The sequence below is a fragment of the Protopterus annectens genome, chromosome 5.part0 (genome assembly GCF_019279795.1).
Source record: "Protopterus annectens isolate FY-2018-M chromosome 5.part0, PAN1.0, whole genome shotgun sequence".
In the NCBI taxonomy this organism is placed as follows: Eukaryota; Metazoa; Chordata; order Ceratodontiformes; family Protopteridae; genus Protopterus; species Protopterus annectens.
This window is the reverse complement of record NC_056735.1, coordinates 1318609717-1318636346: the sequence shown is the minus strand read 5'-3', so window position 1 is coordinate 1318636346 and position 26630 is coordinate 1318609717. Positions and strand designations below refer to the sequence as shown.

General features: G+C 37.7%; 1 protein-coding gene across 2 annotated transcripts in view; it reads left to right on the top strand.

Moving 5' to 3' along the window:
• The window catches only part of NMS (neuromedin S), a 543705-nt gene that overhangs the window by 432370 nt on the left and 84705 nt on the right, over window positions 1-26630 (top strand). For both annotated transcript variants that reach the window (XM_044071128.1, XM_044071127.1), the window contains 2 exons: window positions 11401-11442; window positions 11556-11617. In XM_044071128.1, coding sequence (XP_043927063.1) covers window positions 11401-11442; window positions 11556-11594 — 81 coding nt within the window. In that variant the 3' untranslated portion in view covers window positions 11595-11617. The remainder of the gene's footprint in view (window positions 1-11400; window positions 11443-11555; window positions 11618-26630) is intronic.

The following is a 26630-nucleotide window of genomic DNA, read 5'->3' as shown; positions in this document are numbered from 1 at the left end:
CAAGCAGACCCTCTCTGTGAATGGTGCAACAAGTATGCATCTTTCTTACAATTTTTGACATGGGTTAAAACAATGGATAGTTCAGAATGGTATGCTAGATTAACAATACCGGTGTTACCACTGGATCACAAGATAATCAAGGTCAACACTGGCTTCAGTTTTATTCTTGTACACAATTTATTTGCAGTCCCTACTCATATTGACACTAAATACAATTATATCACATAGGATAGGTGCTTCTCATATGGTGGTACATTGCAAAAAAAAAATGTAAATATTTCACCTTTTTGCATCACTAAGTACCCTTCTTACTGTCTGCCAGTGCACCTTCTAGCATCCTTGTTAACAGCATGGTATTGATGTATGTGTTCGACTATATTCTACTGCTGATTTACTTAAAATGATGGTTAGCATGAATATCACAGTAAATTAATTATTATAGTTTTATTCACTGTGTATTTAAAATTCCCAAAGGTAAGTCTATGCCTGTGGTGAATATTTATTCCATGAAGCTAAATCCTTCTTAGTACTGCAGGTTGCACTGACAGCTTAAAATAATGGGAATAGATATGCTCTAGTATTTCTTAGGTGTCTGATGTAGTTTGTGGACAGAGAACTATTAGGTATAAAGTTAGGACAGGAGGAGAGCAAAGCACAGCACAAATCAGGTGGTGTTAGCATATTGCTGTGCGCATGCACAGCACAGATCAGGTGGTGTTAGCCTATTGCTGTGTGCATGCACACAACAGTTTGTTGGGTAGCACAGTGGAGATGCATGCACACAACAGTTTGTTGGGCAGCACAGCGGAGATGCATGCACACAACAGTTTGTTGGGCAGCACAGCGGAGATGCATGCACACAACAGTTTGCTGGGCAGCATGGGGGAGATGCATGCACACAACAGTTTGTTGGGTAGCACAGCGGAGATGCAGGCACACAACAGTTTGTTGGGCAGCACAGTGGAGATGCATGCACACAACAGTTTGTTGGGCAGCACAGCGGAGATGCATGCACACAACAGTTTATTGGGTAGCACAGTGGAGATGCATGCAAACAACAGTTTGTTGGGTAGCACAGCGGAGATGCATGCACACAACAGTTTGTTGGGCAGCACAGCGGAGATGCATGCACACAACAGTTTGTTGGGCGGCACAGCGGAGATGCATGCACACAACAGTTTGTTGGGCAGCACAGCGGAGATGCATGCACACAACAGTTTGCTGGGCAGCACAGAGGAGATGCATGCACACAACAGTTTGTTGGGTAGCACAGCGGAGATACATGCACACAACAGTTTGTTGGGCAGCACAACGGAGATGCATGCACACAACAGTTTGTTGGGCAGCACAGCGGAGATGCATGCACACAACAGTTTGTTGGGTAGCACAGCGGAGATGCATGCACACAACAGTTTGTTGGGCAGCACAGCGGAGATACATGCACACAACAGTTTGTTGGGCAGCACAGCGGAGATGCATGCACACAACAGTTTGTTGGGCAGCACAGCGGAGATGCATGCACACAACAGTTTGTTGGGCAGCACAGCGGAGATGCATGCACACCACAGTTTGTTGGGCAGCACAGCGGAGATGCATGCACACAACAGTTTGTTGGGCAGCACAGCGGAGATGCATGCACACAACAGTTTACTGAGAAGCACAGTGGAAATACAGACTGTTACAGTCAGTAAATATTTAAAAAAGACTGTTTGTTTGTAAGTAAAGGATGACTGCATATTTATATAAAAATGGAGGCCTGAGTTAAAAAAAAAATTAAATCTGGTAATTACAGTAAAACATCCCAAACCCTGATTGTGACAGGAAAATAAAAACATTCAAAGCTGAAGGGATATGGCTGAGTATATTTACAAAATAATAAAGGGAGTTTAAATGAAATAGGAAAATGTACCTTGTTTATGCCTAGTTGTCTGCAGGGCCAGCCTTAATACAAATGGACCTATTTGGCCCAATAGGGACCCTGCACTCATGGTAAGCTTTAGGCATATATATATAACCAAGACATGTATCTTATTGTTATCATTATTTATTTTACTAAAACATACTCCTGCCACAGCAACCCTGCTGGAAGTATCAGTGGTTACAGCACCTGGTAAAGAAAGTGACGCACACTTCTTAATTTCTGGGCTTTCTGCTCCATTCCAGCAGTGATCTACACAACAAATCACAGAGCCTCAAAGGTCCACGTCATGGTAGGTGGAACCTACCCAGAAATGTTTAATGATGCTGGGTAATGGCCACAACAGTATCAAGAGTCTGCAGGGCCAGTGCCATTCAGATCTGTGCTGGGAATATCAGAGAATGATATAGGTGGGGTGTAGCTCATGCACAGCATAGCAGCTAATTTTTGTAGACCCTAGTAGGCACCCAGATATGCACACATTTAAACTGTACCCAATTATGAGGAACATGCCTTATTCTGAGTGTTAAAAAATCTCACAGGAGTTCTAACGGTACCGTAAAGATGCAGACTACAGGCATCAAGGCATTTAACCATTGGAGAGAGAGTTACTGTTCAAGTAAAATGAACTGCCAGATGTAGCAGTAACTCCAAAGCAGACTGCTGAGCATAGAAATACAGCAGAATATTATCTTCTTTTTGCGTCTGCCACCTGAAGAATGAGTATTTTTAACAGAGATAAGTTCCTGTGGCAATATCTGCAAATCAAGTTAAAATGGCTGGATATGGTGTATTTTTAACGGAGCCAAAGTAACTTACTGTAGTCATTTTTTTAATTAATTACAATAAGACATCAAAGGTGTACACAAAGTCCATGTAGTTGTTAACTAAGGGGACTGTCTATGGATGAGATTTACTGTGCCTGTCCTGCTGCTGTTTGTCAATGTTAAACAATCATTTTGGCTGTGCTAGACTAATGTGCATTTGTGTGAATCAAGCAGGAGTACTTTACTGTGGTTGATTTCTGGGTATTTCTATGAAACAGAGATGGAATAATTTACTACAGTAACTATAGCAATTATTATTATTATTACAGTCAAATACTTGAAGAATACTCATTCAACAAAGTGGCTATAACTGCTTGGTGTGGGGGTAGTCTGTACATGAAAATGACTGATCCTGCTGATGCTTGATTAAGTTAAACAGCCATTAATATGGCTTTGCTGGACTGCTTTGTGTTTAAGAGAAGCAAGTTAAAATACTTTTGCTGTGGCATTTTTAAATGACAATCAGGCATATTAGGAGCATGAACAGAGTCAATCAAGTAGGTACAGAGACTATCTGTGCATAAAAGTGACTTAACCCAGTTATGTTATCACAGTTATATAGTCATTGAATTGACTTTGCAGGTGCAGTGTCACACAATGTATTCCATTTGGTAAAAATGAGTGTAAATTACTTGTTGCTGTGGCTTATACATGTATGTACACAAGCGGGGTTGCAGTCTATGAGTAACTAGCTTGCCATAATTTCTTTAATTTTCCTGCTAGTCATAAACTAGCATTATAGACAATAAGTGGTTGTCTCTGATGGGCTGGGCAGGTTGTATCTGACAGCACCTGATTATTGCCACAGTACTGCAGTGAGCAGGATTGCCATCTCACAAAATTTGGTTTTCTTGTTAAGTTCTTGGCTGTTGTTGTTTCTGTGTATAGTTTACATGTCCTCGTTTGTCTCTGTTTAATTTTTATCCATGTGCTCTGATTTCCTCCACAGCACCAAAGGATGCCTTAGATGAGCTGATGTTTCTCCAACTTGCATGTATGCAAGTGTCCAATGAGCATGTGCATATGTCAGTACACACACTCATCTTCACTTAGCTTGTCAGGGGCAATGTCTGTGTGTGTGTGTGTGTGTGTGTGTGTGTGTGTGTGTGTGTGTGTGTGTGTGTGTGTGTGTGTGTGTGTGTGTGTGTGTGTGTGTGTGTGTGCGCGCGCGTGTGTGTGTGTGTGTGTGTGTGTGTGTGTATGTGTGTGTGTGTGTGTGCGCGCACAATACATTATGATACAGGGTACATCTTAAAATGGTTACACCAGATGGCTCCCAATACTTTTATGTTACATGTTTAACTTAAATAGATAATATTCAGTGACCAGTTATATGACTGAAAAGGATCAGTAGACCAGTTTACTTGCTCAGTTAATAAATTGCAAATTAAATAAATAAGAACAATCAGACCACAGATTAATTTATCTAATCTCTCAGTTTCTGTTGTTAATGAAGTAAAGAACTTGGATATAGAGGAATATGATCAGGTCGCTGATCATAACCTGGTTATCATGTGTTCAAGACATGGATGTCAAGGAAATTGTTTCGAGAGCGAAGCTTGTGAGGTGAATCTTGGCATCCAAGTCAAGAACATATAGTAAGGGGTTAAGGTTGGTGAGACAATCATAATTCTTTATAGTGCATGGAGCTTTATATTCTCCATGTACTACTAGTTAAAGGGGAAAATTTGCTAAGTGTTTTCCCGGCTTTCAAAGCCATAAAACACTTAGCGAGCACTGTTAGAGAGGAAGAAAAAAGAAGAGAAAGACAGATGTTGACTACATGGCTCAAGCGATGGATTTACAATACCAGCTGGATGAGAATTGAATACACAATGAAAACAGTGGAATTAAAAAGACTAATGGTGATGAAGATCTATACTTTGTAACAATCGATAGAGCAGATATTACTGTATTAGAAGCTGAAGATTCTTCAGAGCTGGCCAGCAAAGATATTCTTGTAATGGGAGATTCAATTATTAGAGGAACACTTACTTATATCTGCAAAGAAGATAATGAAGATCGAAGTGTTATGCTTGTCAGGAGCAAAAATAGAAAATGTGAGACAAGCCTTGGAATGCCTTAATGTAAGGAAGTACGGATCCATTTTTATTCATGTTGGCTTAGATAGTATAGCTTGTACTGGTGTTAGGACCTATTTTTCACAAATCACCTATAGAAATGATAGTCAGGTCACTGTGGACGAAAAGATTTTTAGGGTAAATGCCTACATGGAAAAAATGTCCTGTTTTAAAAAACGGAAATGTGTAGAGCATCCAAGCCTAGTTTTGGGCACACGTGTTCAGACAGGATGGCATGCATTTGTCAAGATCAGGGAAGAGAATTTTTGCTGCAGATATTTTGCAATATTTGAAAAACACTAGGCAGGATTTTTGCCAGGTCAAAAATGTAACAGTTCATAGATAGCAACATTTGATGCATCTCTGGGGGTTGTTGATGTTAGAACCATTAATAATAAAGTTTTTTTTATTGTAAAATTTGCTACGTTCCCACAAGACTGGTGTTGTTATTGTATGTGAAACATGGTTAAGGAACAATGACTGGAAACTAGTTCTGTCAAGTTATAAATGATTTTATTGTAACAGACATTCTAACAAAAAATCAGGTGGAAGTGTTATGATAGGGATTAAAGATAATTATGAGGCCTGTGATTATTACATGTTCAGTGATAACACCAATACTATAGAATGTGTAACTGTGACAATAAAGACAACCCTGGAACATATAACAATTGTTGGAGTGTACAGACCACCAAAGTCAAGTACAGATGACCTAGAGGAATTCATACATTTCTTGCATGAAACACAAGAGGGAAGAATAATATTAGCTGGGGACTTAAATTTACCAGAAACAGACTAGAATAATATTGATTCAAAACTGCAGGTGGAATGTGGAAATTTTTGAAAGAGAAATTGTTTGAGTGCAAAAAAAAAAAAATTGTTTAACATATGGATCTAGGTACAGAACATCAAGGGGATATATTTTCATAAGAACAAGATATCTGATTAAGTTGAAAGACAAAAAAAATATAAGAAATGGAAGAGAGGTTGAACTACAACTTTGAAAACTGAAATAAACAAGTTGGACAAACAGATTAAGTATAATGTGAGACAAGATTAAGAAAAATTTTAAGAAAATGTATTTAAAGATATTGAGTATAACAGGAAAGCTTTTTATAGATACATTAGATGTGGAAGGAGTAAAGACACACAAATTCCTAAACTGTGTGCAGATTCTAAAATTTATTCTCAGACACAACAGATTATAGATATATTTACAAAATCTTATGCAGAGCAGTTTGGCTCCACAAAAGGGGTGATAAGTTGTCCTAGTGACATCCAGGTAACCCCAGATGCTGGAATCAAATTAGATTATATTGAAAAAGAACTGCACAAACTGGATCCAAAGCAAGCACAGGAAGGAGACGGAATTAGTAACAATGACCTGAGAACACTTCAGCAAGAACTTACGGTATCATTATATTCATTATTCACTAGGTCATATACAGTGAATATAAAAAGTTTACATGCCCCTGTTAAAATGCCAAGTTTTTGTGATATAAAAAAATGAGACCACAATAAATCATTTCAAAACTTTTCCCACCTTTAATGTAACCTATAACCTGTACAATTCAATTGAAAAACAAACAAATCTGTTAGGGGAAAAATACAAAAAAATGTACGATGTGCTGGTTGCATAAGTGTGCACACCCTTAAACTAATACTTTGTTGTGTGTGCACACCCGTAAACTAATACTTTGTTGTGTGTGCACATCCGTAAACTAATACTTTGTTGTGTGTACACACCCATAAACTAGTACTTTGTTGAAGCTCCTTTTGATCTAATTACAGCACTCAGTCTTCTTGGGTAGAAGTCTATCAGCATGGCACATCTTGACTTGGCAATATTTGCCCACTCTTCCTTGCAAAAGCGCTCCAAATCTGTCAGATTGCGAGGGCATCTCTTGTGCACAGCCCTTATCAGGTCACCCCACAGATTTTCTATTGGATTTAGGTCTGGGCTGTGGCTGGGACATTCCAAAACTTTAATTTTCTTCTGGTGAAGCCATTCTTTTGTTGATTTGGATGTATGCTTGGGGTCATTGTTGTGTTGAAAGGTGAAATTCCTCTTCATCTTCAGCTTTCTAGCAGATGCCTGAAGGTTTTGGGCAAAAAGTGAATGGTATTTGGAACTGTTCATAATTCCCTCTACCTTGACTAAAGCCACAGTTCTAGCTGAAGAAAAGCAACCCCAAAGCATGATACTGCCACCACCATGCTTCACAGTGGGGATAGTGTTTTTTTGGTGATACGAAGTGTTGTTTTTGCACCAAACGTACCTTTTGGAATTGTGGCCAGAAAGTTCAACCTTGGTCTCATCAGACCATAACACATTTTCCCACATGCTTTTGGCAGACTTGATGTATTGTTTTGCAAATTTTAGCTGGGCCTGGATGTTTTTCTGTGTAAGAAAAGGCTTCCGTCTTGCAACCCTGCTCCATACTCCAGACAAATGGAGAATACGGGAGATTGTTGTACTTGCCAGAAATTCCTGCAGCTCCTTCAGTGTTGCTGTAGGTCTCTTGGCAGCCTCCCTGACCAGTTTTGTCTTGTCTATTCATTAATTTTGGAGGGATGTCCAGTTCTTTGCAACATCACTGTTGCCTGGTATTTTCTCCACTTTTTGATGACTGTCCTCACTGTGTTCCATGGTATATGCAATGCTGTGGAAATTTTTTTGTACCCTTCTCCTGACTGATACCTTTCAACAATGAGATCCCTTTGATGCTTTGTATGCTCTCTGATAACCATAGCTTTTGCTGTAGCAGGCAACTGAGTAAATGTCAAGAAAATGCTACTAGGGCAGATAAAGTTTATTTGGGGTTAATCAGAGTCTCTTTAATTGATGACAGGTGTGTACCCAAGAAGACTGAATGCTGTAATTAAATCAAAAGGTACTTCAAAAAGTATTAGTTTAAGGGTGTGCACACACAACAAAGTATTAGTTTAAGGATGTGCACACTTATGCAACCAGTGTATTGTACGTTCTTTATTTTTTATAATTTTTCCCCTAACAGATTTGTTTGTTTTTCAATTGAATTGCACAGGTTATAGGTCACATTAAAGGAGGAAAAAGTTTTTAAATTATTTATTGTGGTCTCATTTTTTTATATAAAAAAACTGGCATTTTGCCAAGGGTGTGTAAACTTTTTATATCCACTGTAAATATGGGGAGATTCCTCAAGATTGGAGACATGCGCTTATTAAACCTGTCGTCAAGGGAAAGGAGATTAAGACAAACCCACAGTCATATAGACCCTTAAGTCTACTTTCATGTTGTGGAAAAATAATGGAGAAGGTAATATTGGCTAAGTTACTGTCAGAACTGGATAGGTTGGGGCTTGAAACCATATATCAGCATGCATATGTTGAAAACAAATCTATTACCACCTGTAACATGAAGTTCTATAACAATATAACAAAAGCTATGAATAAAAAATTGTGCTGTGATGTAATTTATATAGATTTAACTTCAGCATTTGACAGGGCCATACACTGATCAATAAATTAGTACAACTAGGTATTGATGTACTCTTGTTAAGATGGATAGCTGCATGGTTTACAAATAGGACATGGCAAGTATCATACAGCAACTGGCCAGGTAAAATCCTTGGTTATAGTCAGGGTGTCCCACAGGGCACTATCCTAGGCCCTTACTTGTTTAGACTGTATCTTTCAGATCTAACTTTTTCCTCTGAGGTGTTCTGCTGTCTATATGCAGATGACCTGAAATTGGGTAAAATGATTACATGTGTTACAGATAAGGCATGTCTGCAAAATAACTTGACTAAATTGACCATTTGGCACAGGAGAATAATATGCTGATAAATACATCAAAAACTAAGCATATGAGATTTGGGAGACATAAACTGAAAGGTGAATATTTAATACAGCACACAATGATTGAAACTATAGACTCATTTAAGGACCTGGTTATATAGGTAGATTCAGCTATGAGTTTTTCTAATCATATCAACCAATTGATTAATGATAGATATAGAACTATCAGTTGTATAAAAAGAATTATAAAGTCTAGGTAATAACAAATGATTACGTCATTGTTTGTTAGTTACATTAGACCCAAACTTGAGTATGGAATAACAATATGCAAACCCTATAAGAAAACAAGCATGAATAAACTGGAAAGAGTACAGCAGAAATATACCAAGAGCATTCATGGATGTGAAAATTTAAATTATTATGAAAGACTCAAATATCTGAACTTGTGCAGTGTTTTTTACAGATATCTAAGAGGAGATCTTATTCAGTTATATAGGACATTTAGAGACAACTACCTCTGGGAATGTTTGGGGCTATCAAAAAGTACTAGAGAATCATCAGACAACCGAGCTAGAATATTCTATAGGAATGAAAAGTGTAATAATTGGTTCTCGGACAGAATAGCCGATGCAAGGAACAGACTACCAAATTACATTAAAGCAAATACTAGTTTAGATATTTTTAAGATCAGCTTGGACACTTATTATGGGAACAAGTGTTTTGGTATATTGGCAAGCTAGAAGGGCATTAATGCCCATGCTTGAAATATTTGTACATATGTATGTACGTTATATTTACATTTACCACTATACCTCTCCACTGTCTAGATTTTTGCAGGACATCCACATTATTGCTTCATATTGTTGGTCTGTTCCTCATAAACATGTGATTTCCGAACAAATCATTGAGGTTTGGTGTCATTAAATAATGACATACATTTGAGGCTCAGCAGATGTTCTTCACACTACACAGGTGAACACACATCCTGTTACTCCAGCAACTCTCCTAATTTTTTTTTTTTTTTTTTACAGGAAGTTAGGGACATGTTAATTGTATGGACAGGAAGCAGAAACAAATGTTTTGTTCTGCCACTGTCATTTGCTAGTGAGTACATGCAGATATTACTGCCTAGCATCGGACCCATCCTTAACAACTTTCTCAGGGGGTGCTTAACATTTGGTAAAATCAGGTCACGCACTATTCTGGCGCATAACTGGTTTGTCTTTTTCCTAATATCAGAGTGTAATCAGCATGCTCCATGCACTAAACTGTAATTCAAAGCACTACAAGCCACAGTGGTGCAGCGGTAGCGTTGTTGCCTCACAGCAAGAGGTTCTCCCATTCGATTCTCAGCTGGAGCACCTTCTGTGTGGAGTCTGTATGTCCCACCTGCAGTTGAGTGGCGTTCGAAAGACATGCATAGAATGGGCGTGCCTTCGTTGAAGGTTGGGTGTCGAGCTGGCACCTCAGCACCCATAAAAAATCTACTGCCAGTCATTAGTGGACCGGAGTTCCATTGTGGCGACCCCTAACCGGGAAAAGCCAAAAGAAAAACAACAACAACAAGCCTCAAACTGAATGCTGTTACAGTCAAAATTAAAGCAAGCAGACTAGTCTGACTACTTTTAAGTCTATTTCTTCAAGGGATTCAAGAATACTGACCAAACTGTATCAAACTTTAATTGAATATGCTTTTGTTTGTATAATTTGGAAATCATTATACCAATAACTGAATATAGCTGATGTTTTTGTTCATATAGGTTATAAATCATGTTTTGTTCATATAGGTTATAAATCTTAGAAATAATATAATGTGCATCCACAAAAGAAATTCAAATAATGAACATAAATATGAGTTAATCAATGGAAAGCTGTGCTAAACTTTTAAGTCCTTTAAAGATGAATCACTATGAGTAACACTGGGATTAATGCCAAGTGCATCTGTTGAACAAATGCAGCAGATGAGTCATGAGATTATTCTGTCATATAGAGTGTGTTTGGTAATGGAATAAGCTAGGGTTTTCAGTGATATATCCCACTTTAAGGACAAATTGAATAACTGGTATATACATATTACATAAGGAGACGTTGTTCCTTAAATGGTCTATGATGACCAAGAGTACAGTCCCCAACAAAAATATAATGTCCATTGTCAAGTACAAACTGTCAGAGCCTTAGAAAGTGCCTGGCCATAGCTCAGACAGCTGCTTGCAACATGAGGTGACCATGTCTAAAACTGTGTTTTAGTCAGTTCTCTCATATAATGACCAGCCTTCCTGTCACTTTTACCAGTAACCCTCTTTGCTGAAGTTTTGCTATTTGTAGTTACTTGGGTGAATGCTCCAGACCAACAATTTACAAATAATTCTCAGCCTAAATGTTGTTCTCCTTAGCAGTGCAGCTGCTCAGATCTCCATACATTGTACATATTTGTATTCCTAATAATTTTGTTATTTTACTAAGGGGTTGATTCTTTGCTTTCCTGCATGCATTAGCAGACATGTCTTGTGGATGGCTCTTTAAAAGAGGTCCTGGCTTTCTAGACTTACCAGGAAAAGATATAATACAAATAAAGACAATCAGGTTTGCAGCATTGTTCTTACAGCAGAAAACCAGAGCTTGTTCAAAAACATAGAGTAAAACAGAGACATGGCATTTCTAAAACCAGAAGATACTTTTGTAACACATGAGCATTATATCAATATCACATGGACTATGGTAACTGTTAAATAAATGAAACGGTTGTACTTTCCATATATTTTTCAAATAATTTTGTTTTAAATTTAATTTACAGGACACATTGGGGACACACAGAAGACCATTCTTTCTCTTTAGGGTATTCATGTCTTAAATATCTATTCAAGTTTTCATTTTTTTTTCTTTTATAAAAATCAGCTTTTTGAGCTTAAACAACCCATACTAACTCTGGATACCACTGTTGTTTTGCAGCCTCGAAATGGAAGGAATGCTAAAAGAAGTGAGCAGTAAAGGAAAGGAATTGCTCCCAAAAGGTAAGAGGTTTACTTACATTGAGGCAACTGGAATTGATGGGCACTATTTATTTACACTTACTCTGCTTTTAAAAGAAACATGTCTTATGCATCCATGAGTCTTGGTGGTAGTAATACATTTTCAGGGGCATTCCAAAATGCATACAGATGTAGAATAAGTCAACAATCTCAAGAGGGCTTGTTATAAAAGGACAAGGACAAGATATTCTAAGAAAAAAACATGGAGGGAGGCTGCAATGGCCGAAATATGTCCACATCAAGATGGGAATGGAAAGCATAACAAGGCAAGCAGTATCTCACAGAACATTAGGTGCTGGCAGGAGGTTTGGCATAATGGTTAAAGTGTTTGCCTCATAGGCACAAGGTACAGCATTTGATTTTCACCTTGAGTTATTGGCTAGGCTTAAAATGGCCCTTCAGGGCAGTTAGCCTAGTATTCACTTATGAACCTATTAGGACAGAAGCACAGGAAATGTCTGAATGGAGAGATGATAAGGAGTCCGAATGGATTGATACTAAATCACTAAGCAAGGGAGAGTAATATTGGTGGAATTGAATTCCTCGTCAAGTCTTGGTGAGTACCATCATGAGGAAGACCCTGTTTTTCACAAAATAGCACCAAGACAACACTGATATATAGACTGTGTTTATATAGCATATATCATGGACAGAAGTAGCTTAAAAGAATAAAAAAGATAGCTGGGTGCCCAATTCTGGCAGGTGCACTGGTACCTGGAGTGGAAAAAATGACAGTGTAGAATCTTCAAGACCTAGAAACATTCCTACAGTGCGGTCTGGCCCCTGTTGTAGAAGGAAATAGTAGTCCACAAAAATTATAAAAACTAATGTGCTAAAAAAGAGGCATTAAGATGACAGAGTGGACTATTGAGGACAAGAAAGAAATTATGTATTATTACTATTATGCAAGAAGCCTATAATTAACAAACAGAAGTTATACATAAAGATTAAGGCAGTAATTAAAGAAAATAAAAAAATATTTGCAAAAGAAAAACTGTCAAAGGCTTCAAATGCAAATCTGTGTTCATTAATACAACAGATTTATGAAAAGCATTATACAGACCAAGAAACCTTTGGCCATTTGGAAAAAGAAGTGACTGAGGAAGCGTGAAAATATAAAGAACAAAATCTACAGATATTTAAAGGTGTAAAAAAGTATGGACATGGGAAAGAAAGAGAGATCTGATATGGTGCAATATTTACAAAAAAGCAGCCCCAAAGTTATTTGAAGAGAAATAAGGCAAAGGCATCCAGATATGAAAAAAATTACAATACAAAAAATAAGATCACAAAGAGGGAATGTAGAACAGAAGATTAGTAAAGAAGAAATTAAAAAAAAATAGAAGCTGAAGTTATGGAACACCTGTGAAGTGAAGGATTTAGTATAGAAAGTCTAACACAGGTTATATCACAGCATGATGGAACAGCGAGTCACCTAAGTAAGGAGAAACAGGAGGAACAGGAGACATATGAAGAAGAAATATGGATGCGGGAACGAAAAAGAGATTTAATATAGTGCAATATTTATCCCAATAAAAAAGCGAAACTAATCAATATAAAAACAGCAGCACCAAAGATATTTGAAGAGAAATACAGGCAAATGCATCTGGATATAGAAAACTTTACAATACAAACAATAAGAAAACAAAGAGGAAAAGTAGAAAACGGGATTAGTAATGGAGAAGGTACATAAACAGAAAATGAGGTTATGGAGTACCTACTATGTGAAGGATTTACTGTAGAAAATCTAAATCTGATAACACCACAGCAGGATAGAGCAATGAATCTCCAAATAAAGGAGAAACCAGTGGAGTGGGAAACATCTGATCTGTTGTCATATGAAGTTACTTTGGAGTTTTCCACAGAAACCCAGTGCAAAGGTTCAATTGGAGTTGCACAGCAAGGGAAGGAACAGGAAACTGTGGCAACTCTGGCACAGTTAACGCTGTGGAGTGATTGGCCAGTGAGTTCCCATATAAAAAAGCAATGGATGACACAGGATGAAACTGAATAGAATGTGGCACAGGAAGATACTCTGGAACTTTCTGTAGAAACAAAGCATGTGTCCTCAGTTTAGAAGAAAATGATCTAATACAAGAGTTGCTTGATTTAATAGAGATGGACAGACATATTAAGATCAAGTGAAAGAAACAGACTACAGAAAGTCAATAAATGCAAAAAGTTGGCATTTTGATAAAGTAAATGAACACAGCAATTAGGACTGTTCATAGAAATTCATGTGATTTAAAAGAAGCAAATAGGCTATATTACTGTGCAGCTAAATTAATAAAAGATAAAGTCTAACCGCAAAAACACAGGACGGTAAGGGAAAGGAAGTGGAGAAATAAAATGTCATCATGGAAGTATCGAATAGAGACAACGGTAAAGCAATTAAGACAAGAAATGCCACTGTTAGAAGAGTACAGAAGAGTGAACAGATCAACAAAAATACACAGAAAGATTGACAGGATAAAAGCAATGCACAGTATCAGAACAGATGAGGCTCTATCTTACACTATCGCAAATAAACTAAAAATGTCAGCGCAGGCAGAAAAACTTAGAAGATATGCAGATAAATAGAAAGGAAAAGTATAAAAATCAGTAATTTATTGATGACCCCAAAAAAAGTAATATAGAGAATTGGGAAACAAGGCAAAAGGATTTTAAACACCACCAAAAAAAGAAGGAATAGATACATTTTGGAGAAATATCTATGAAGATCCTGTGGAACATATCAAAGACGCTGAATGGATAGAAGAAGTAAAAGAAAGAGTAAGAAGTTCAAATGTACAGGATATTAAATGGGATGAAGTATTGTCCAGAGAAATTGAAACAAAGTTAAGAAAAGTTCCTAACTGGAAAACCCCATGCCCAGATGCAGTACATAACTTCTGGCTAAAATATTAATATTGTTGCATAAAGATTTAGACATGAGTAATAACTATTTATATGCACACCCTGAACAGAAACCAACGTAGTTAATAGCAGAAAAAAATACTCCTACTTAAGAGCGAGCCTGGAAGCTATAATAAAAACTGTAGACTTAGACATAACCTATACACAGGAATTGATGCCAAAAAAATTCATAGTCATTTAGAAGAAAACTCAATCATGGCAACAGAACAAAAGGCTAAGAAAAGAAAATCTTATGGAAGAAATGATCATTTGTTGTTAAATAAAGTCATAATGAAGAACTGTAATAAGGGGAAGTATCTATGTATGGCATGGATAAACTACAAAAACATTTGACAGTGTCATGAAAGGAGACTGCCAGCACTGGTATCTGGAATTTTGTAAATAATTATATGTCTTTTGTGAATATCAACATGATTCATATAACATGTTTGTGTTACAAATTTATTAGAGCTGTATGTCATATAAGATGGTTTGTACAGACATGTATGCTGAAGAGGTATTTTACAAAGTGCTGTTTGAAATGTATCCACAGTGTACCCTACTGGAATAGAACAGAAATATGCATACACTATTGTAACTGTTTAAATGTATACATTTTAACAGTGGAGACTGAAATACAGAAAATTAACTTGCAAAACTTTAGAAACATCGCTGAAATTAAATTACTTTATTGCTAGGCCATAAAAAATATGTTATCTTTCAGTTTCAGTGCAGCAACAGACACAAAACTTTAGAAACATCGCTGAAATTAAATTACTTTATTGCTAGGCCATAAAAAATATGTTATCTTTCAGTTTCAGTGCAGCAACAGACACAATGTATGTGCTGAAAAGGTTTCTGTATTGTCTTAGAAATGTTTTATTGTTTTATGACTTCCATGATCTGCAAAGATCTGAGGAAGAGCCCTTGTCTATGTATTTTCACAGGTGGATGCTAAATACTGCTAGCTTTCAGCAGTGGGGACGTTACCTGGGATAGAATCAGATGACAAGAAATGATGTAATTTTGCAAGCTATCCCAGCAGTAATATTTGAGATATTAATTTAAGGGGTCTTTATTAGATGAATGAAAGTTCATCTTTGCGAACGCTCACATGAGCGAAAATTGCGGAACTCTAAACCGCAATTGTGAGATTGTGGTACAGTGAAGATGGGAATATTTGCCCTTTCCTCACTGTAGTGCAATTTCAGAGTTAGAATATATATTTAGGGGGGGTGGGTAGGGTGCAGCTCCCCTCAGTTGCAGTTTCGAGTTCCTGGATTTTCACTCATGTGAGCATTCGCTAAGATGAACTTTTGTTCATCTAATATAGACCCAATTTAAGAACTCTCTGAGAGAAACAGCATTCTGTAGTCTGTCTTGGACCTGACCAGAAGACCCATTCACCACACATTTGCTTTTCTCTGAGTAAGTTTCTGGGTTATAGTAATTCTCTTAGATATAGTCAGGAATATAGCAAAGCTTAATTGAGACTGTCCTGCAATGTTGTTTTAAATATTTCCTGTGATTATGAACTCTGATGTCACTGTGTTGTTCTTTCATTATTTATTATTAAATATATTTAAACATTTCATTGTGGCTGATCGGTCTAGAGTTATTTGAGCTCTGAGAGTATTTGTATATTTATTTGGTGACACTGTGTGGGCCAATCTTAATAGCTTTGCTCTTGGTCAACGTACCATTTGTATTGACAGTAACATTACACAGTAAGATTACACATCCTTTGTTAAGGGCCTTAAAGTAGCTGATAAGGGATTCTGGTGGCAGTGATAACTACCTTATAGTCTGGGCAGAAGGGGGCATAGCTAATAAACCTGTGCTAGCCTTTCCCCAGGTGTGTATGTGTGTGTGTGTGTGTGTGTGTGTGTGTGTGTGTGTGTGTGTGTGTGTGTGTGTGTGTGTGTGTGTGTGTGTGTGTGTGTGTGTGTGTCTGTGTGTGTCTGTGTCTGTGTGTGTGTAAAACAAATCTCCAAAAATGTGTGTGTGTGTGTGTGTGTGTGTGTGTGTGTGTAAAACAAATCTCCAAGAATGTGTGTGTGCCAGCTCATTGGGCAGGGACACGAAGCATTGGTTGGACAGAGAGAGAGTATTGGAGGACTTGGTTTGAAACCCTGGCCAAGGACTCGACTCTGTAGCTGTGCCAGTGGGGAGTCTTACTGGGGATCTGGAGAAAGAGGGAGAAACCAGCCCTGAACTGACTGTGGTCCCTGTGCTCTTAAGGAAAATTGCACTCGATGCAGAGAGCTGAATCTGGAAATACTGTGCATGTGTCTGTCATCCTCGCAGTGTACATCCCCCACTGGTGCTAGTGGTAAGGACTGAGGCTCCTTGATTACTAGTTGAGTGGTGGGGCTTTACAGACAGTATCCCACATTCATGGATAAACAAATGCTTAAAAATGTAAAAGTTACACCCTACTCTGATCGATTACATTACAGCGACCATGAAAGAGTAGCAAACCACTTTGCATTTAAGCCATGATAAAGGACAAGTTATTATTCTAGGAATTAAAAGTTCAAAGGGGGATATTCCAAGATGAATCTTTCTCCACTGCTGTTTTGTCTTTCCCCTAACCCATTGTGCTGTCTACTAGATTAGGTCATGGCTACAACTTGGCTCCCTGAAAACAACAAAGTATAAGACTTCTCATCCCCTTTTTGTGGATGATTTAAAACTGTATAGCTCATCCAATGAGGAACTGAAAGCACAACTGTAAGTGGTCAAAAATTTTTCAAATGATAAAAAATGTCATTTGGTCTTGAAAATGTCCAAAAGCAACCTTTAATGCAGGAAAGCTATAGCACCAAGAAAACATCAGGATCCGATATAAAATAACTTGAGCTAGAGGGAGTATATAAATATTTGGGAACTGATGGAGTATCAACTATAAAACATGCACAAATACCAATAAAACTTAGTAAGGAATGTTTTAGAAGACTAAAATTAATACTGAAACATTGCTGACATCTACTAACAAAGTCTAAGCTATAAACCAATTTGCTCTTTCTGTCCTAACTTACAGTTTTGGAGTGATTGACTGGCCCCAAAAGGTGTTGGATCAGCTGGACAGGAAGACAAAAAGGATGCTTCATGCTCATCAAATGATTTGTAAAAATCAGTGTATACCAAGACTATATATTCCCCATCCTGAAGGGGGTATGGGCCTCCCTGAAATTGATTACATGTACAGATCTGCAGTCGTAGGACTGCATACATATCTGCTGACCACACAAGACCCAAACAAAGTGAAAGTTTTAAAATATGAGATGAATAAGTCTAAGATGACTTCTCAGCTTAGTTTAGCAGAAGCATATTGGTGTCAAGTGGGAATGAAAATCAAACTAGAAGTACATAAAAATCAGGCGGCAACTGAATGTGCCAAAAAAAAAAAACAAAAGAAAGAATATAAGGTAAAGGATCAAATGAGAAAGCAAGAAATGTGGAATATATTTGCAAGCACAGAAAATTCTTGGAACAATCTCATGTTGATCAGGACTGAACACAGGAATGGTTAAGGAGTGGTGAATTTAAACCAAAAGAAGAACAGTTAATATTGGTGGCCCAAGACAGTGGACTACATACAAGTTGGTTTACAAAGTCCATTGAACATGTGGGAGAAATAGACAAATTTAGGTTTCGTAAAACAGAATTGGAAACAGTCGCACATCTTGTTGCTGGTTGTGATATATTAATGGCAGAAGGACTGCAAGGCATAAAAATATGGCAAGACTGTTTTCTTGGGAATTGTGCAAACATTATAATATTGAAGTAGCTGAAAAACATTGGAAACATGAGCCATAAAGTATTATAGAAAATGATGAAGTTTATATTACTTGAGATTATCCATTACCAAAAGTTCAAAGAATAACTGTGAGAAAACCAGATATAGTAGTCCATGAAAAGAAGACAAAAGTAGCACTGATCACTGAAATTTTTACATCCAGTGACTACAGTGTCTTATGTAGAGAGAGACACAGTCATAAAATACCAGAATCTGAAGGCAGAAATGAGGGCAATGTGGAAGAAAGATAACCAGACATTTCCAAGAGTAGTAGGAGCAATGGATCTTATTAAAAAGAATTTACACTCAGATATGTTATCGATACATGTAATGCCATATGAATTATAGAAGGTGTCAATGCTGGGCACACTGTGGCTGCTGCGAAGAGCACTTCTGGCTAACATCAAATTGAGTCAATACTATTTTCATGAACTTTAATCATACTTTGACTTAGGAATGGGGCCCATTCCCTTCATGGTATTAGAAACTCAAAAGACATGAAGAAATTAAAAAAGTGAAAATTTAAATACTGAAAAGTCTAGAAAATTATTACCTACAAATCAGCTATCATTTGGAATATCATTTGGATAGAAATAAAATGCATCAGAAGTAGTTAATGGCAGTGGACTGGAGAAACTTTAGACAAAGTCCTGCTGCCAAACATCCTGAGATGAGTTAAAAACAAGCATACTTACTATAGACTTTAGAAGACCTATTCAGTAATTAGAATACAAGTGAATCAATTGATAGTCTACAAGCTGAGGGTATAAGTCAATGTTAGGTTTTTTCCTTAGTAATGAAGTTAATGTTCAAATGTTTTTTAAATATGGCATCTTTGTTTTTGAAACTGCATTTGGCTGACTCAGTACACAGTCCTAAAAAAAAACTGCAGAATGGATTCTGAAAGGAAATGTAGTTTAATTGTAAAAACAACAGTTATGCTGACTCTACAAGTGATATGATGTGCAGTGTCATTTTTCTGCCAATAACCGGTCCTGTTTGCTATCTGCTTGTTCCCATAGAAAGTTTTCCACTCTTATATTTGCTATACCACTTTTATAACTTTAGTTAAATGTATACCCTTTGACATAATTCAGCTGAAACTTGTGTAGTTTGACCAAACTCTTCTTAATTTTTCTGTAGTATAATAGAAAAGACATTGGCAGTATAGTATAAAAGAGCAAGGGAACTACTTACAATTGGGTGCTTTGTAGTTTTTTTAATCTACTTTTTGCTGTAATCATGTACTGCAAGAAGCGATCACACTGTAACCTGCAGGCAGGTTTTTCTTATTTAAATCCTACCTCCCTGTGATGTGTTGGAATACATCACCTCAGTAGGTATGCAATGGTACCATAAGGGAATCACCCCCATTTATGTGATGACGTGTCCTTCTATTGCCTTTCCTGATGCCAAAGCAATGTCTCTATTAATGTAGCCTAATATTATAAAAATGACTTATATAGCAGCCATACCCCCAGCATGTCCAGAATGTTGCAGAATGTTTAGATTTTGCCTTCATATTTGGGTCTGTTCCTCGTGCACATTATGATTTTCTGGCAAATCATTGAGGATTGCAGTCACTCTATAATGACAGACATTTGAGTTTTACACTTCATATCCTTCACAAAATGCATGTTAATGCACAATCTATTATTCTAACAACTTTCTAAGTTTATAAGAGCAATTTTTTTAATTGTTCGTAGCTTTTGGGCCTTAGTTTCCCCTCCCCCCATTACTTTTGCTTCTTGTACTATGCCTTCCAGTCTTAGCAGATTCATCATATGCTCCAGCCTCTGACTGAGCACCTGGGTCACCATCACGGCTTTATTGCTGTGTGACAGTGGAGCTTGCACAATCAGGGCTTTACCGCTGTGTGACAGTGGAGCTCGCACCATCAGAGCTTTATCGCTGTGTGACAGTGGAGCTGGCACCATCAGGGCTTAATTGCTGTGTGACAGTGGAGCTCCCACCATCAGGGCTTTATTGCTGTGTGTCATTGGAGCTGGCACCATCAGGGCTTCAGTGCTGTGTGACAGTGGTGCTGACACCATCAGGGCTTTATCGCTGTGTGACAGTGGAAATGGTGTGGGTGCCTTGCAGTTTGTTGTTCTGTCAGTCACAACCTCCCATAATGGTACTGCTGAATTCAGAGCTAAAATCAAAATCAAGGCAACAAATAGTTGTTCACAGGATTAAGCAAATGTATTATTTATTTTATTTATTGACATTTGTTTGCCAGGAACGTCCAACTGAGTAACAAATGCCCATTTTCAGAGGTAGCCTGTGGAGAAAAGCTCCAGAGAGACAAAAGTAACATCAAATAAAACACTAGCACAAACGTAATTTAAAAAAATCATATATACATCCAGTTTGATAGTGGAATATATAGCATACAATAAAGCATGAGGATTCACTGGTGAAGTAAAAATAAGAATAAATAAATAATTAAATATGACAATCGATATATATACAAAAGTATTAAAAGCATAGTCTACTATGCTAGGAAATAAAAATACACAAGATACAAGTCCACACTACGAGTGGGGAGAGGGCAGGTGTTGAACGGTGTAGACAGACAGTATGATGAGAGGGTAGGTTAGTAAGAATGTAAGGTATTTGTTAATACAGATCATACAGTTGAGGTGCATGGGCATAGCCATAGCTTTATGAGAAATTCTTTGAGGGAAACTTAAATATAAGGAGGCTAGACAGAGTTCTGTTTGAATTTGGGATAGTGTTCCATAGTTTGGATATGTAGTGTTGAGTATAAACTTTCCACATACTTTTTTGATTAATGTATTCCAAGCAGGCTTTTGTCTTGAAATTGCAGAGGGTGAATTGGGAGATAGTGATGAAGCACTGAAGAGGCAAAAAGGCAAGTGGAGGGGTTATATAGTATTTTATGGGTTGGCAGAAGTTGTGTATGAGCCAGTTGATGTAGGAGTTCTAACCACCTGAGAGCATGTAATATGGAGCAATGCTAAGCTTTATGTAGAAGGTTACCTTTAAATTTACCTGTCTTTTTATAACATTTTTCCAGCTGTGATTTAAGAGAGAAATTAGTCAAAATATGTAAGCCATAAAGAAGAGCGGGTAAAAGATACATGTTAGCTAGGGTGATTCTATTACAAGGAGTAAGAAATGTTTTACTCTATATAGTAGACCTAGCTTTTGATGAGTTATTTTTATACGGTTTTGTCTGTGAAGATCAAACTTTAAGTTGTAATCTATGGTGACTCCAAGCAATTTGGTATGGGTAACTACTTCAATAACTGTATTGTGTAAAGAGGTAATGTGGAAGTTACTATTAGCACTGGCATAGGACACTAGAAAAAATAATAGTAATTTAGCCTTTTTGGGATTAAGTAAATGTTGGTTTTGCTGTAGCCAAATTTTAAGTTAGTTGAAGGGATTTTGTGTCATGGATTTCAGACCTCTCCACAGTACCACCTCAGCCCTCCTTGTCTTTTCAAATACCATAAACTCCCATCGTAATAATAACAATCTCTCATCAGCACTATTTCTGGATCTGTCAAAGGCCTTTGATATGGTGGATCATAAACTTTTAATCAATACATTGCCTTCACTAGGTCTTGACACCTTTGCTGTACAATGGTTTAGTTCCTATCTATCTGGCAGAAAACAAGCAGTTTTATGGCAGACCAAACTCTCTAAGCTACTACCCAATACATTGGGAGTACCTCAAGGATCTATTCTAGGGCCGCTATTATTTTCCATTTTTATCAATGACCTGCATACAGTTACTCCTAATGCCAGTTGTATACAATATGCTGATGATTCCACGTTAATCTGCTCTGGTACTACCCCTTCAGATTTACAACTGTTAACCCAGTCTACTTTCAGCAAAATAGAAAACTGGCTCTCCAGTCGCCTGATTCTCAACCCAAAAAACTAAAATGTTGTTGTTTCTTCCAACAAAAAAGTCCTACCCCATTAACTTTACTATCCAAGCTAAGGATGGGACCACAATTTCTCCTGACCTCTCGACAAAATTACTAGGGGTAACCATAGACAACAAACTAAAATTTGATATACACGCAAACCAAATAATTAAGACCATTAACAAAAGCTAGGCTCTTTATATAAAATAAAAAGCTTCCTGACCCCCCAAGCTAAAATGGCCATTGCCCAGACTCACCTCCTCTCATCACTCCTGTACTCCCCCTTACTTCACAATATAAGTAAAACTGTAATGAACAAACTCTCTAAATGCTACAATCATATTGCAAGGTTTGTTACTGGGTCCCCATATAGGACCCATCATTGTACCAATTTAGCCAAACTCAACTGGTCTGAGCTTCCTAACCTAATTACTTTCAACCTACTAGTCCTTACTCACAAAATCATATATAACCCTGAATATGCTCCTTCCCTCAAAGCACTACTTCCCTTTGTAATAATCCCGCCCATTGAGGTCGCCCAACCGTCTCCTAATCCAAACACTCAAAACTAATAACTCTGCTGGAGACTTCCTTCTCTCCAACGCTGCAGGTAAAATTTGGAACAAACTTCCCATGATATTATATCCATCTCTACTTTAAGTCAATTTAAAGCTAAGCTAAAACTCATCTGGGCTCAATGCGGTTGCCATTGCCTAAACCGGGATAGTCCACTCTAGTATGTAATAACTGTCTATAACTCATGAATATTCTACATCTCCTTACTATCCTACCCCTCTTACATTTAAAATAAATTAGAAAGAATAACTTAGAATGCTCTTATTTTGAATGTATATTTTGCTTCATTGTTTAGTTAAGTGTTTTGTAACCTGTGTTTTGGAGCTTTTCTCCCCGGGCCTCCGCTGAAAATGGACATGCATCCAGTCGGATCCTCCCGGTCAACAAATGTAAAATAAATAAAATAAATAAAAATAAAAATAAAATTGTAGTGAGCTGCCAAATGAGCAGATGAGAGCTGAGCCATCTGCATACTGAATAAGGCAAGCTTGCTGGGAGGAGGCATATAGATAATAGATGAAAATGTTAAAGAGCAATGGAGAATAGAGCTGTGACTAACCCATTTTAGCAAGGAGAAAAGGAAGAGAGAAGAGAGCCATTTGACAGACTGATATCCTTCAGATAAGTAGTTGGAGAACCACAGAAGAGCTGGTTGGGAAAGGCCCAGTGAGGACATTTGTGAGAAAAGTTTCTCATGTGAGTCACATGATGTGACAGTGTGTCAAAGGCTTTTGAAAGATCTAGAAAAGAAATGATAAACTTGCCCTGGTCTCTACCTTATTAATGGTATCAGAACAGTTGAGGAGAGCTGTAGTGCTGCTATGGACTGGCCAGAAACCATATTGCAATAGGTAGGGCATCATTTTGCAAGAGGTGCTGAAGGAGTTGCTTGTTAATACACTTTTCCAGGATCTTAGAAAGTGGGAACTAGAAGGAAACTGGCCTACAGTTAGCGATTTCAGAGGAGTTACCTCCTTTACGGGGCGGAATAATGATTTGTTTTCCAGAGGGCAGGGACATGAGAGTTTTGAATAGATCTGTTAATGAGAATTGATACTGGGTATGCTAGCTTAAGGTAGTCAGCAGGGAGATCATCAGCAGAAGAAGAACAGGGTTTAAGTTTGTCTAGTAACTGTTAACATCTGATGTGAAGACAGGTTGGAGACTGAAAGTATGAATGTCAGGGGTTGTAGAGTCTTTTGTTAAATTAAATAATTGGGGAGAGCTGGAGAAAAAAGAGGCATTGATGAAGAAACTGTTAAATTTGGTAGCAGTTTAAAGTGATAATTCTGAATAGGGGTTTGGTGAAAAAGGAGAGCCAGGTTGAAAAAAATTCTTAATTGAGCTCCAGAATTTTTTATTTTTTTTTTATTTTGTCAGTCAGAGTAATCATTTTTGTTTTGCCTATGTGAATTTGCGTTTTGGTGAGGTTGCACAACTCTTTGTGTAGATATAAGGTTTGAGGGGTATTGTCTTTGTGCCATTGTTTCCCTGCTTTGTCAATGTTTGCATGAGAATTCCTGTAGAATGAAACATCCATGGGGTTTAAGTATTTTTAATCTTTTATCTCTGCTAGTGGCAAGGGTATTTAAAGTATTCATAAATATAATGTTGAATTTGTTGACAGCTTCGACTAGGGATAGGGTTTTAAGTGGAGACCAGTTGATGGAATTTAGTAGATTACTGAGTGCATCCAGATGTAAGGAAGATTTCAGATAGTTCTGTATTGATGTTTGTTTAATTGGTGGGTGATTTCTCTACTGGTGAATATTGGGTGATGGTCACTAGGGGAATCTGGTAGAACTCCTGAGATAGAATACTTTCTGGGGTCAAACAAGTATCTAGTCAAGGATAGAATTTTTATGATTCACTTTGTTGAGTTGAGTAGGGGAAGAGATCAACTGTTTGAACCCATTCAAATTAAGACTAGTAGGTGGAGTGTTAGATGTCACAGATAACCAGTCAGCCAAGGGCACCTGCAGGCAGGTGCAAGGGGTGCACTTGCACCCCCCTGGATTTTCTTAATGCTACCTGGCAAAACACACTTTTTTTCCCACTTACTTTGTTTTTTCCCGTAAAGCCTGCATTGTTATTTGTTCAGAACTGTTAGTGGAGGTGGCGTGGCAAGCAGTCTCATGACTGTTGAGTCTGACGTGACAACGAGCCTCAAACTCCTCCTTAAATAATCGTAGTTGTATTTTGATCATGGAAGACTGCAGGTGGACAGTGGAAGAGTATTCTTCCTGATGATGATTCCATCCTCCTGAGCAAACCAAACCATCATGTTTCGTATGGTGAGTGGTGGAAGGACTGGACTGGTGGTGGTGCGTGTGGTGTTGGTATTATTACAAGAAGAAGGTAGGTTGGGTTGGGTTTTTTTGTACAGTGACTGACTGAACACTTGGCACCAAAATGCAAAAGTGGCGTGGCACACTTACTTGAGTGTGTGAGAGTGAGTGGTGTTCTGGACTGCACCCTCATCCTCCGTGTCTGTTATTCCCAATTCCTACATTAAAAATCACACCTTTCAACCCTCAATTGTGCATCAGTTCAACATACAGCATGTCCAACCATCCCTCCAGGCATCATCACAATGTGATGAGCTGCCATCTTGCTTTCCTCGTGTGCTTTTCTGGCTGCCCATACTAAAGCTGGCCATGAGGCCATGGCCATCTCATACCGCACGGTATCTCCTGTCTCACAGTGTACCCAGGATTTTCGGACCCTAAAAGGTGGGTTTATATTTTGTAGACAATTTGGTGACTGAGTGGAGAGAAATATTGAGTAGTTGCATCTTGTTTGGGATTGTGTAATTGCTTGTCTTGTTTGAAGATTGTTCTTGTTATTTGTTAATACTTGACAGACGGTTACATTTTCTAAGTTAGTGTATGGGTAGAATTGTTGTTTTCTGACTAATGATGGATGTACTTTTTTGCCCCATTACTTGAGCTAAGAAAATTTTTTATTGTCTGTGTTCCTTTTTGCAAGGGTGTCTTTCAGTTTCCCATACAAAGGATTTGGAAGGTCCCGACCACAACAATGACGTGTTTTCTCAGGACTGAAACCAGATTTAGAGCTTGGGTAACCTGAAGCTGTGGTCAGATGACTGTAATTCTTTAATAATTGGTGTGTAGTTCACTATTGAAGTAATGCGATGTTAGGTGTTGCTGGTAGATAACTTGAGCGGTACTGTTGTTGTTGCTGCTGTTATTTCATATGTTTTACTATCCAGAGTTGTAACAGTACTGGAGAAATCATTCAGTAGGCACTGTGCCACTGTTAAAATTATTCACCAGCCACACACACTTCCCAGAACTTCAAAGGGATCGGTATGAGAAACAGCCACACCAACAATTCCAACTTTCATAATAAAAAAAAAAAACCCATAGGATGCACTCTAGATTTCTTGCCTTGGGACTCGGTCAGGAAGACTAAGGGAATATTCTGCAGAACAATCTTAAATTGTGAATAATTTCAAGAACAGCTGTAGTGGTAAATATTGATGTGTTTTTTAAGTACTGCAAGGCTGACACTCAAACATGAATCTTTGTTTTTTTTCATAGAGGAGTTGTGGATGTAAAGCATATAGTACTAAGATGTCTGAAAACTTATTAAGTGATTTCAGTTCTCAAATCATCTAAGTGGTTTGCCAGACAACTATCAATTTTATGAGGGACAGACCAAAATATGAGGTAAACATCTGGGCATTCTGCAACAATATGGACAGTTGAGAGGTCTGAAACCATGAATAATCAAGGGTAAAGGCTGTAACTGACATGATGGTTGCTAAATAAGGATAAAGCCTAAAATGGTAGGG